The sequence below is a fragment of the Oncorhynchus mykiss genome, chromosome 25, assembly GCF_057628025.1.
Source record: "Oncorhynchus mykiss isolate SJ-2025 chromosome 25, ASM5762802v1, whole genome shotgun sequence".
NCBI lineage: Eukaryota > Metazoa > Chordata > Actinopteri > Salmoniformes > Salmonidae > Oncorhynchus > Oncorhynchus mykiss.
The window spans coordinates 72,489,285-72,501,910 of record NC_143046.1 but is presented as its reverse complement, the minus strand read 5'-3'; the positions used below and the strand labels follow the sequence as shown (position 1 = coordinate 72,501,910).

The 12,626-nt window shown below is 41.2% G+C and overlaps 1 protein-coding gene across 4 annotated transcripts; it reads right to left on the bottom strand.

The window, feature by feature from the left end:
* Positions 1-5,765: 5,765 nt before the first annotated feature.
* On the bottom strand, positions 5,766-12,177 carry LOC110505712 (tRNA-splicing ligase complex subunit FAM98B). 4 transcript variants are annotated; one of them, XM_036962921.2, is made up of 9 exons: positions 11,977-12,177; positions 10,426-10,574; positions 10,198-10,326; positions 9,235-9,401; positions 7,604-7,684; positions 7,373-7,489; positions 7,061-7,228; positions 6,822-6,923; positions 5,766-6,365 (listed from the first exon to the last, which is right to left on the bottom strand). In XM_036962921.2, the coding sequence occupies exons 1-8, from the start codon at positions 12,012-12,014 to the stop codon at positions 6,846-6,848; spliced, it is 927 nt and encodes a 308-aa protein (XP_036818816.2). In that variant the 5' UTR covers positions 12,015-12,177; the 3' UTR covers positions 5,766-6,365; positions 6,822-6,845. The 4 variants fall into 4 exon arrangements, with proteins under 4 accessions (XP_036818816.2, XP_021440777.3, XP_090077135.1 ...); XM_021585102.3 differs by lacking the exon at positions 6,822-6,923; XM_090221009.1 differs by lacking the exon at positions 10,426-10,574 and having other exon boundaries at positions 11,977-12,161.
* Between the last annotated feature and the right edge of the window lie 449 nt (positions 12,178-12,626).

Genomic DNA, 12,626 nt, shown 5'->3' with positions numbered 1-12,626 from the left:
AGTAGAGTTTGTCCCATGCAAATGAATGCAAAACATGTATTCAGAACCCTTGACTTTTTCCACATTTTGTTACTGTACAGCCTTATTCTAAAATGGATTCAATTGTGTGTGTCCCCTAAATATTCTACATTCCCCATAATGACAAAGCAAAAACAGCTTTTTAGAAATTTGTGCAAATTTACACCGGATATTTTATTTGGGAAAATGAGAACAGAATTCCTGCTGCTTGCGCATTCAGCTGATCTATATAGAAGGATAAACTCAATACATTAAGTAATGGTTTTAATAATGATTACCTAGACTAAACTTCACTTGCATCATCCTTGTGGTATTGAGAGATTAACATGGTAATGCTTTCACTGATTGTCATGTAGGAAAGGAAAGGAGTGCTTGCTTTGTTATCCAACTGATTTGTGTCCTTACTGTCATCCTGTTGTTCATTGCTACTAGCAGCTATAGTTTATTTTTGTGATCTCTGGAACTCAGACCATATATATCCTGCCACCCACTGTACATATAGGAAACTGCATTTACTCATCATCAGGGTCACCTCAGCACCAGATAGGACCTAGTTCGGGAAAAGTTAATCTAAGGACCCCAAGTGGTGCACGTTTTTTCCCTGGCACCACAGCTGATTTAAATCATCAAAGTGTGATGAGTTCATTATTTAAATCAGCTGTGTACTGCTCGGGCAAAAAACTAAAAGTGCACCCCTTGGGAAACAGAGATAATGTAAGTGACGGTACAGCCATCTAACACCATATCACTTTTATGCCATATACAATACATGATAATGTAGCTTCTGTTATTTCAAGTGCTATGAATAGCCTAAGTAAATAAATCAGGAGTGTTGTAAAAAAAAACATACAGAAGAGAGGATGGAGATATTCAGAAAGGAAGAGGTATAGAGTAAGCAATAGTAAAATAGGCTTTGAAAAAATGATCTTCCTGAATCCTAAGCAGTGGTGTAAAGTACTTTAGCACTTGAATGTATTTTTACTTAAGTGTCTGTACTTTAATATTTATATTTTTGACTACTTTTACTTCATTCCTAAAGAATATTTACTTTACTCATTTTCCTTGCTACCCAAAAGTACTTACATTTCGAATTCTTAGCAGAACAGGAACATGGTCCATTCAGGCACTTATCAAGAGAACATCCCTGGTTATCCCGACTGCCTCTGATCTGGCAGACTCACTAAACACACATGCTTTGTTTGTAAATGATGGAGTGTTGGCATGTGCACCTGGTTATCCAGGTCTGTGCCCAAACAATTCGAGCTTTTAAAAATTCTACTTTTAAAAATCGACCTTTCCAGAAACAAGTCTCTCACCGTTGCCGCTTGTTATACACCCCCCAGCTGTGCCCTGGACACCATATATAAATTTATCGCACCCCATCACTGTAAAGTCCATGGAGAATAAGAACACCTCCCAGCTGCCCACTGCACTGAAGACAGGAAACACTTTCACCACCGATAAATCCACTATAATTGAGAATTTCAATAAGCATTTTTCTATGGCTGGCCATGCTTTCCACCTGGCTACCCCTACCCCGGTCAACAGCACTGCACCCCCCCACTAGAGGTCGACTGATTATGATTTTTCAACGCCGATACCGATTATACAAAAAAAAAATATTTGTAATAATGACAATTACAACAATACTGAATGAACACTTATTTTAACTTAATATAATACATCAATAAAATCAATTTAGCCTCAAGTAAATAATGAAACATGTTTAAATAATGCAAAAACAAAGTGTTGGAGAAGAAAGTAAAAGTGCAATATATGCTATGTAAGAAAGCTAACGTTTCAGTTCCTTGCTCAGAACATGAGAACATATGAAAGCTGGTGGTTCCTTTTAACATGAGCCTTCAAAATTCCCAGGTAAGAAGTTTTAGGTTGTAGTTATTATTGGAATTATAGGACTATTTCCCTCTATACCATTTGTATTTCATTAACCTTTGACTATTGGATGTTCTTATAGGCACTTTAGTATTGCCAGTGTAACAGTGTAGCTTCCGTCCCTCTCCTCGCTCCTCCCTGGGCTCAAACCAGCAACACAACGACAACAGCCATCATCGAAGCAGCGTTACCCATGCAGAGCAAGGGAAACAACCACAGGCTTAGCGAAACGCTATTAGCGTTCGCTAACTAGCAAGCCATTTCACGTCGGTTACACCAGCCTCATCTCGGGAGTTGATAGGCTTGAAGTCATAAACAGCGCAATGCTTGACGCACAACGAAGAGCTGCTGGCAAAACACACGAAAGTGTTGTTTGAATGAATGTTTACACTCCTGCTTCTGCCTACCACCGCTCAGTCAGATACTTGTATGCTCAGTCAGATTATATGCAACGCAGGACACGCTAGATAATATCTAGTAATATCATCAACCATGTGTAGTTAACTAGTGATTATGATTGATTGTTTTTTTATGAGATAAGTTTAATGCTAGCTAGCAACTTACCTTGGCTTACTGCATTCGCGTAACAGGCAGGCTCCTTGTGGAGTGCAACGAGAGAGAGGCAGGTCTTTATTGCGTTGGACTACTTAACTGTAAGGTTGCAAGATTGGATCCCCCGAGCTGACAAGGTGAAAATGTGTCGTTCTGCCCCTGAACGAGGCAGTTAACCCACCGTTCCTAGGCCGTCATTGAAAATAAGAATGCGTTCTTAACTGACCTGCCTAGTTAAATAAAGGTATACATTTTTTTTTTTAAATACCGATTTCCGATTATGAAAACTTGAAATCGGCCATTCCGATTAATCGGTCGACCTCTACTCCCCACAGCAACTCGCCCAAGCCTTTCCCATTTCTCCTTCTCCCAAATCCAGTCAGCTGATGTTCTGAAAGAGCTGCAAAATCTGGACCCCTACAAATCAGCCGGGCTAGACAATTTGGACCCTTTCTAAAATTATCTGCCGAAATTGTTGCCACCCCTATCACTAGCCTGTTCAACCTCTCTTTCGTGTCGTCTGAGATTCCCAAAGATTGGAAAGCAGCTGCGCTCATCCCCCTCTTCAAAGGGGGGGACACTCGACCCAAACTGCTACAGACCTATATCTATCCTACCCTGCCTTTCTAAGGTCTTCGAAAGCCAAGTCAACGAACAGATTACCGACCATTTCGAATCCCACCATACCTTCTCCGCTATGCAATCTGGTTTCAGAGCTGGTCATGGGTGCACCTCAGCCACGCGCAAGGTCCTAAATTATATCTTAACCGCCATCGATAAGAAACAATACTGTGCAGCCGTATTCATTGACCTGGCCAAGGCTTTCGACTCTGTCAAACACCACATCCTCATCGGCAGACTCGACAGCCTTGGTTTCTCATGCTCTTCTACCAAATTGCTGCCCGCACCCTCCCGCCTGACTACCATCACTACTCTGGATGGTTCTGACTTAGAATATGTAGACAACTACAAACACCTAGGTTTCTGGTTAGACTGTAAACTTTCCTTCCAGACTCACATTAAGCATCTTCAATCCAGAATTACATCTAGAATCGGTTTCCTATTTTGCAACAAAGCCTCCTTCACTCACCAAACATGCCCTCGTAAAACTGACTATCCTACCGATTCTTGACTTTGGCGATGTAATTTACAAAATAGCCTCCAACACTCTACTTAGCAAACTGGATGCAGTCTATCACAGTGCCATCTGTTTTGTCACCAAAGCCCCATATACTACCCACCACTGCGACCTGTATGCTCTCGTTGGCTGGCCCTCACTACATATGTCGCCAAACCCACTGGCTCCAGGTCATCTATAAGTCTTTGTAGGGAAAGCCCCACCTTCTCTCAGCTCACTGGTCACCATAGCAACACTCATCCGTAGCACGCACTCCAGCAGGTATATTTCACTGGTCATTCCCAAAGCCAACGCTTCCTTTGGCCGCTTTTCCTTCCAGTTCTCTGCTACCAATGACTGAAACGAATTGCAAAAATCACTGAAGGGAGTCTTATCTCCCTCTCTAACTTTAAGCATCAGCTGTCAGAGCAGCTTTCCGATCACTGTACCTGTACAAAGCCAATCTGTAAATAGCACACCCAACTACCTCATCCGCATATTACTTACCCTCTTGCACCCCAACATCTCTACTTGCACATCAATCACTCCAGTGTTAATGCTAAACTGTAATTATTTTGCCTCCATGACCTATTTATTGCCTTACCTCCCTACTCTTCTACATTTGCACACACTGTACATAGATTTTTCTATTGTGTTATTGACTGAACGTTTATTTATGTGTAACTCTGTGTTGTTTTGTCGCACTGCTTTGCTTTTTCTTGGCCAGGTCGCAGTTGTAAATGAGAACTTCTCAACTGGCCTACCTGGTTAAATAAAAGGTGAAATAAAAAAAAGAAAATGGTGCCACCTGGTTAGCTTAATAAGGAATTTGAAATTTGATACTTAAGTATATTTTAACAATTACATTTAAATCAAATACTTTTACTCAAGTATTTTACTGGGTCATTTTCTATGAAAGTATCTTTAAGTATGATTCAAGTATGACACTTGGGTACTTTTTCCACCACTGATCCGAAGGCCTCGCAAGCCACCCCAGGGCCATCTTGGCAGCTGGGCACACAGGAGCCCATTACACAGTGGCATCATCACGCTCAAGGCGAGCAACCCTGCCTTGTAGACCATCTTCTGTTGTCCCCTGAACAGACTTCTCAACAATCTTTGGGTCGGATCGAGTGGAGCCGCCACCTCCACTTTCGGTCTCCTCCTCAACGGTGCATCGCTTGACACACTGCTCAAGTTCTTTACACTGCGCAGTTTCCTCAGTGAGAGATAGAGCCCTTTTCCCGTGTGCAATGGAGCTGTGTTTTGCCAGCGTCTTTGGCTTCGGTAATTCCGTCATCCAACTTCTTTAGCCTCTCCTACAACACCAGGATGTGAGAATTACATTTTCCCACTGAGTTTTGCATCTCCTCGATCAACTCACCCTTGTGAAAAAAAGTGATTTGGTCTTTAAACGGACAGATCACCCTTCAATTTCAATCTGATTCCTGGCTGTGTCACTCTGCCATTCAAGCTCCAGGCGTCGAGTCTCCACTCCCCAGCTGTGCTCCTTTGCTGATGCACTCATTCAGGGCTTTACACATCTCCCAGATCCTGTCCCTTATCATGTTCCCCATTCCAGGCTTTTCACTCGTTATTCAGGTCTGTGTTCTCTTTACACAGCCTTGGCATTTCCTTTGTCACTTGGATTTTCTGGAGCTCTGTGTTTTCTACCAAGTAAAGATTCTTACTATAGGTGAGGTCTGCTATCAGGACGCTCGTCATCCACATAAAGTAGCAGGCATAGAAAGATGACTCAGCAGAGTTCCCACTTCTGTTTTTCAGGGGAAACGGAAGTTGGGTTGAATATACTGTATCCCTGAAAACCGGATGTTAGCATTTTCTGCTGACTACGCATAGGCTATCCACATGCGGCTCAGGTGAATTAAGTATCTCTGCCCGATCGATGCTGCTACCGTCTTTCACTGAATGTTTGCCCCATCTAGAGTCTCGCTGTGGATGGCGAGAGCACTTGCAGTTGTACTTGAAGCACTATACCGCCAACGTTCAAGCCACTGGTTTTGTAAGGTCACGGTCATTATGACATAAATCACGCCAAACTTCTGATACAAGAGGCCAATCCATGAGGGTGAATGAACTCAACTCATGTAAAACTAATTAAATATCTATGCATAAGGAATTACACAAGACAAAGACAAGTACACACACACAGGGAACCTAGACATTTAAATCTGAAGAAAGCATTTTATTATTCAAGTCAATCAGATTAAGTCTTCAAATCAAAAAGTTCATTACCAGAATTCCAATTTCCGAAAAGTTAATTTGATAAAAGTAGCAACATACAATCAGAAAATACGTAAAACTATATAAAAATGGTCAGTGATTTTGACTTACTGTCAGTATTGCTTCTACAACTCTCCACAGCAACACAGTTCATAAGAACTCTGAAAATGAACACAAATCAGTGACAAAAATTGGAGTTCATACAGTAACATTCTGTACCTATCACTCCAAATAAGCAATGCCTTAGTGTTGCACTTAGCGACACATATAACCATGAGTAGGTTTCAGTTCACCTATTGAACACTGTCTGGCTTTTCAGTTTAAAAAAAACCCTGGTAAGTTAGTATTGATAACGTCCTCTCTTTCCTCCATGACCCCAACCAGCTCCACCACCTCGCCAGCCACTCTTACCACCTCCCCAACCACCACCTCCCCAACCCCCTCCACCGTCTTGTCTCTTCTGCCAGGCTGGCATCTCAGGGAGAGGGGCGTCTATCTCAGAGGGCCGGCCACCTCTATCTGGCACCCTACCCATCAGGATCTATAGAAGAGAAATACAATGGTAGGTCAATGGATGGAGAACATTTTAGTCATTTATGCTGCACTTCCACCTAAGAAGTACCCCACCCCAGTGTGTCGCCTGTGTTTTATGTTAATGCTAGCTCTAGTATAATTGTGTTTCCATCAGGAGTGTGACACTAAATACTTGGGGCAAGCATACTCAACAACCTCTGCACCATGGGCTCCCGAGTGGCACAGCGGTCTAAGGCACTGCATCTCAGTGCTAGAGGCGTCACTACAGACCCTGGTTCGATTCCAGGCTGTAACACAATTGTCGCAGCGTCGTCCGGGTTAGGCCGGGGTATGCCGTCATTGTAAATAAGAATTTGTTCTTCACTAACTTGCCTAGTTAAAGGTAAAAATAAACTAGAGTTGCTTTGTGAGGTGTTAAGGTTCACATGTAGCTATTGTTATGTAAATGACAGCTGAAAAATACCAGTAGCTTGGCTTTGGCCCCAAGTCAGAGCCATGGTCCAGTGAGACACAGGTGCCAGTCCACATAAATGGAAACAGAAAAGTCTGAGCCTTTTGGGTAAATCTAAGACGGAAACTCAACATTAGTGCAATTCAACTCCTGGGTACTTGGCCTAAATGCTCAAGACTTATGTACACTCATTAGACATTTGGACACAATGTACCTTGGGTCACATTCCACAGTCTGGAAGGCTACAGTACCTTATTGACAGCACAGGCAGTATTCTCTCTGCTGGAGCCACTGCTGGTCTTCACCACGTTGCATATGTCCTCCCTGGCTGCCAACAGGTGAGCCATGCCTACAGATGAACTCTGGGCCAGGGTGTGTCTCTTAGGCTGGTAGGCCCTGGCCATGCTATCAACTCTCCCCTAACAGACAGACAAGACAGTTTGTTGAGCATAGGACACGGACAATGACGTTCTGCATAGAAAGAGCAGAAAGGGAGTAGCCTGCCGATTTAAGGGTGTCACTAACGTTGAGACTATCAAGATACACCAGAGCACTCCACCTGCCTTGGCTCTCTCTGACCAGCCGAAAGACTGCACAGTGACGTCGAGACGTTTGATCAGCATCCTCCGTCGGCACTCATACTCTGAGGACAGGACGGTGCTGATCTGCTCCAGCCGCTCCTGTGGAGACAAGGCCCATATTCAATGCACACTTGGCATCCCCTCATGCCTTTGCAGGAATTATACCCTTTGCCTCCACAAAAATGAGTGACATTCTGAATGCAGTCTGCTTACCCACTGTTCACTGTCGAGAGAGTTCTTCAGAACAGGCTTTCCAATGTGATCCTTTGGAAGCTCTTGAAGCACTGCGTTTATCTGGAAATACATACAGTGCTTTCAGAAAGTATTCATACTCCTTGACTTATTCCACATTTTGTTGTTACAGTCTGAATTTAAAATGGATTAAATAGATGTCTCATCCATCTACACACAATACCCCATAATGACAAAGTGAAAAACATGTTTTTAGAAAACGTTGCACATTTATTCAAATACAGAAACAATTTCATAAGTATTCACACCCAAGTCAATACTTCGTACAAGCACCATTGGCAGCCATTACAGCTTTGAGTCTTTCTGGCCAAGTCTCTAAGAGCTTTCCACACTTGGATTGTGCAACATTTGCCAATTATTATTTTAAAAATTCTTCAAGCTGTCAAATTGGTTGTTGATAACTGCTAGACAACCATTTTCAGGTCGTGCCATATAAACTGTAACTTGGACACTCAGGAACACTCAGTCTTCTTGGTAAGCAACTCCATTGTAGATTTTGCCTTGTGTTTTATATTATTGTCCTGCTGAAAAGTGAATTAATCTCCAAGTGTCTGGTGGATAGCAGACTGAACAATGTTTTTCCTTTAGGACTTTGCTTAGTTCCATTCCCTTTATTCTTTATCCTGAAAAACTATTATAAGCATACCCATAACATGATGCAGACACCACTATGCTTGAAAATATGGAGTGGTACTCAGTAATGTGCTATATTTTACCCAAATATGACAGTATTTCGGACTAAAATGTAATTGCCACATTTTCTTCAATTACTACTTTAGTGGCTTGATGCAAACAGAATGCATGTTTAGGAGTATTTTTATTTTGTACAAGCGTCCTTTTCACCCTGTCAACTAGGTTAGTATTGTGGTGTAGCTACAATGTTTTTGATCCATCCTCAGTTCTCTCCTATCACAGACATTCAATTCTAACTATTTTAAAATCACCATGATGAAATCCCAGTACGGTTTCCTTCCTCTCTGGCAACTGAGTTAGGAAGGACGCCTGTATCATTGTAGTGACCGGGTGTATTAATACACTATCCAAAGTGTAATGAATAACTTCACCATGCTCAAAGGGATATTCAGTGTCTGCTTTTTATTTACCCATCAACTTATATAGGTGCCCTTCTTTGCAAGGCCCTGGAAAACTTCCCTGGTCTTTGTAGTAGAATCTGTGATTGAAATTCACTGCTCGATTGAGGGACCTGTACCCCACACATAATTGTATCCTACTACTATAATTGTATCCTACTACTTATTGACTACTTATTGACTTAAGACATTTCAGCTTTTCATTTGTAAAGATGTCAAAGTACATCATTCCACTTTGACATTGGGGTATTGTGTGTAGGCCAGTGACACACAAAATCTCAATTTCATCCATTTTAAATTCAGGCTGTAACAACGTTTGGAAAAAGTCACGGGGTGTGAATACTTTCTGAAGGCACTACAAGATACAATGCATCTGTTGAATACAAAGACAATGATAAAATCGATGGCTATGCATTCGGGACATTCTATTGAGTTAACGATGGCTGTTTTTGCAGCTTTTGTATACCAAACCTTCTGAGCTCTGAGAGGAAGTGAACACACCTTTTTCCCTATCCCAGAGAACAGCTCTGCTACTCCCTGCTCTCTTAGCTCTGGGAGCTTCAGTGTTTCACAGATTGCCTGGAGATCGTTTCGGTCTTTGTGTTCTTTGTCCTTAGCAGGTCGTCTCTTTACTATCTGTGCAGCTTGTAGCTCAGAGCATAAAAACACTGCAGAATAAAGACAGGTAAAAAAAAAAAAAAACATGCAAAATGAAAACTCAAGACCAAAACCACCCGAGTCACAGCCTGTTCACCCTGCTATTATGCAGAAGGTGAGGTCAGTACAGGTGGATCAAAGCTGGGACCGAGAGACTGAAAAACAGCTTCCATCTCTGCCCTGAGCTTCGTCACTCCACTAGCCTGCTACCACCAGGTTACTCAACCCTGCACTTTAGAGCCTGCTACCCTACTGTATGTACATAGACATGGAATCACTGGTCACTTTAATCATGTTTACATACTGTACTCTAGTCAATGCCACTGACATTGTTCATCCTAATATTTATATATTTAATTCCATTGTTTTACTTTTAGATTTGTCTGCATTGTTAGATATTACTGCAGTGTTGGAGCTAAGAACAAGCATTTAGCTACACCCGCAACAACATCTGCTAAATATGTGTATGCGACCAATAAAATGTGATTTGATTTATATTAGGAAAGGTGTAAGTCTGAACCATGGCAGAGCCACAACATACCAAAAAGGGTATCATGGGCGGCAGGTAGCCTAGTGGTTAGAGCGTGGGGCCGAAAGGTTGCTAGATCGAATCCCTGAGCTGACAAGGTAAAAATCTGTCGTTCTGCCCCTGAACAAGGCAGTTACTGTTACAATGACGGCCTGTTCCTAGGCCGTCATTGTAAATAATAATTTGTTCTTAACCTTAATAAAGGTGAACAAATATATAATAATAACATGATGGTACTCAGCCCAGTATTCTGGACAGATGGCCAATTCAATACTTACATACTAGCTTTAGATAGTCTTTCTTATTCTGCAGCCCTTCCTGTATAATCCCGGAGACAAGGCCTTGATTAGGGCACTGCAACTCTTTCAGCATGCCACTCATCTCAAACTGAAGGCCATCAGTGTCACCTAAACACACGTTTCAGAATTAACTTAGCAATGGCAATAGTATCCGATTTAATAAAACAAATTTCAATCAAATGGGACAGTAGAGGTCTTTTGGCTAACCTGAACCTGAAGAAATGCTCTCTTCCAGATCACATAACGGTTTCAGACGGGATGCTAACCACATGCATAGGTTGACATACTCTGTTGATAAAAGTCCACCTTCACATGCTCTGACAAGCCTCTCCTCAGTCTGCAGAGGTCCTTCATACCTGCGCACCAACAAACAATATGATCTAGCTGTACGCTAGCATTGAATCATAGCTATAATAGCACTTGGATGTTGTATGGATGCTTTTGCGAGGGAATAAGCAAAGGACCCTTATATTTTTCTACCACTGTCTAGAATGACTACACTAGTTAAGCATACTGAACAAACATATAAAACTCAACTTGCAACAATTTCATTGATTTTCCAGAGTTACAGTTCATGACGAAATCGGTCAATTTAAATCATTTTTATTAGGTCCTAATCTATGGTTCACGTGACTGGGAGTACAGACATGCATCTGTTGGTCAGATACCTCAAAGAAAAACAGGCCTCAGGATCCCCTCACAGTATTTTTGTGCAATCAAAATCGGGCACTGGGTTGACATCAGCTCGTACACACAACGCCATACACGTGGTCCGCGGTTATGAGGCCGGTTGGGCCTACTGCCAAATTCTCTAAAACAATGTTGGAGGCAGCTTATGGTAGAGAAATTAACATTCAATTCTCTGTCCCCAGCACAAGGTGAACTGTATAAATGATCATGCTGTTAAATCAGATTCTTGATATGCCACACCTGTCAAGTGGGTGGATTATCTTGGCAAATGAGAAATGCTCATTAACAGGGAAGTAAACACATTTGTGCAGAATATTTACAAATAAATACGCTTTTTGTGCATATGGGACATTTCTGGGATCTTATATTTCAGCATTTCATGACACCAACACTTTACATGTTGCGTTTATAGTTTTGTGCAGTGTATATTACAGTGTTGGGGAAGCTACTATGAAAATATAGGTTTACCAAGCTACCAATTACTTCACACTGGACGAAGTTAAGCTACACTAAAGCTCTAGTAAATAGTTTACTTAACTAAAGCTACTATGAAAAAGTAGTTGAAAAATTATCATATGTAAATCAAAAACACTTTGGGGTCATATGTTAACAGAAAGTGTAATAGAGCACAGTATGAGTCATAAACCCATACAACCTAGAGTTCAAACAGGAAAATGGTTCCAATAGTTTTTTCACCATTAATTTTTCCCATAGGGGATTGTAGAAACACTTAAAACAAGGGCTGTCTTTTGTGTAGGCTTACCCGTTCTGATAACCATGTAAATCTCTCTAGGACAAGATAACTTTTATCAGTATATTCACCTGTATTTATTTTTGCACAAAAAGTGTAGTTCCAGTAGTTAGCTAGCTACACCGATATGGCAAATGTATTAAAACACTAAAGTTAGCAAGATACCTATATTTGAATCTAGTTAAACTACCACCAGGATACTGCAAATGTAGTTAAATTACTAGTTGAAATACATGTAGTTCACTACTCCACAACACTGTTATATTGTTAACACCCATGCTAGCGGACAGCATCATCGGTGGTGGTATTGTGCTTACCCAACTTGTTCCAGCACATCTAAAATATCACTTTCCATTGTGGTAGACAACAATATCAGAAGATTCCTTTTACTTTAAAGATGTAACCGATAGAAGCTTGAGTGTGACAATGTGATACAAACATTTCATTATCTACGAGCTAACCTAGCTACGCCGTTTTGAAAAACATGCCGCGAGTTAGGTGTAGCGAAAATTAAATCCGTAGTGGAACATGCATCTTGGTTAGTTACATTCCGGCCAGTGTTTGTCACATCTTCCGTGGACTAAAAAAGTATAATAAATAATACAATCAAAAAGCGCACTTTGAAAAGGTGACATCCCATTCTGAAATATAATTTACCATTCATTTATTTGAATGAAAATGTTTCATTTGTGTTATGCCATGGCCCATGATCTATAGATAGATAATGCTATCAATTTACTATTTAACCATAACTATCTGTCAGGTAATTCAACAAAATACTATTATAGTATATGTGACTTTCACATGGGAAAACCTTATCCAATGCATTTCACTCGAAGGGAAGGAATTGGTACTATAATAAAACCATCCCGCTTACCAGTTTTGATATTTGCTCAATGAAAAATAACATGAGTACAAGTTACCACGAGCTAGGGATAGCCTAATACCTGCTCAACTCCAAATACGG

Coding starts and splice junctions, on each gene's coding strand:
- LOC110505712 (XM_021585102.3), bottom strand. CDS start 12,014: ATGGAAAGTGATATTTTAGATGTGCTGGAACAAGTTGG. Junction 10,327..10,425: donor GAGCATTTCTTCAGGTTCAG/GTTAGCCAAAAG, acceptor ACGTGTGTTTAG/GTGACACTGATGGCCTTCAG. Junction 9,402..10,197: donor AGACTATCTAAAGCTAGTAT/GTAAGTATTGAA, acceptor TTTATTCTGCAG/TGTTTTTATGCTCTGAGCTA.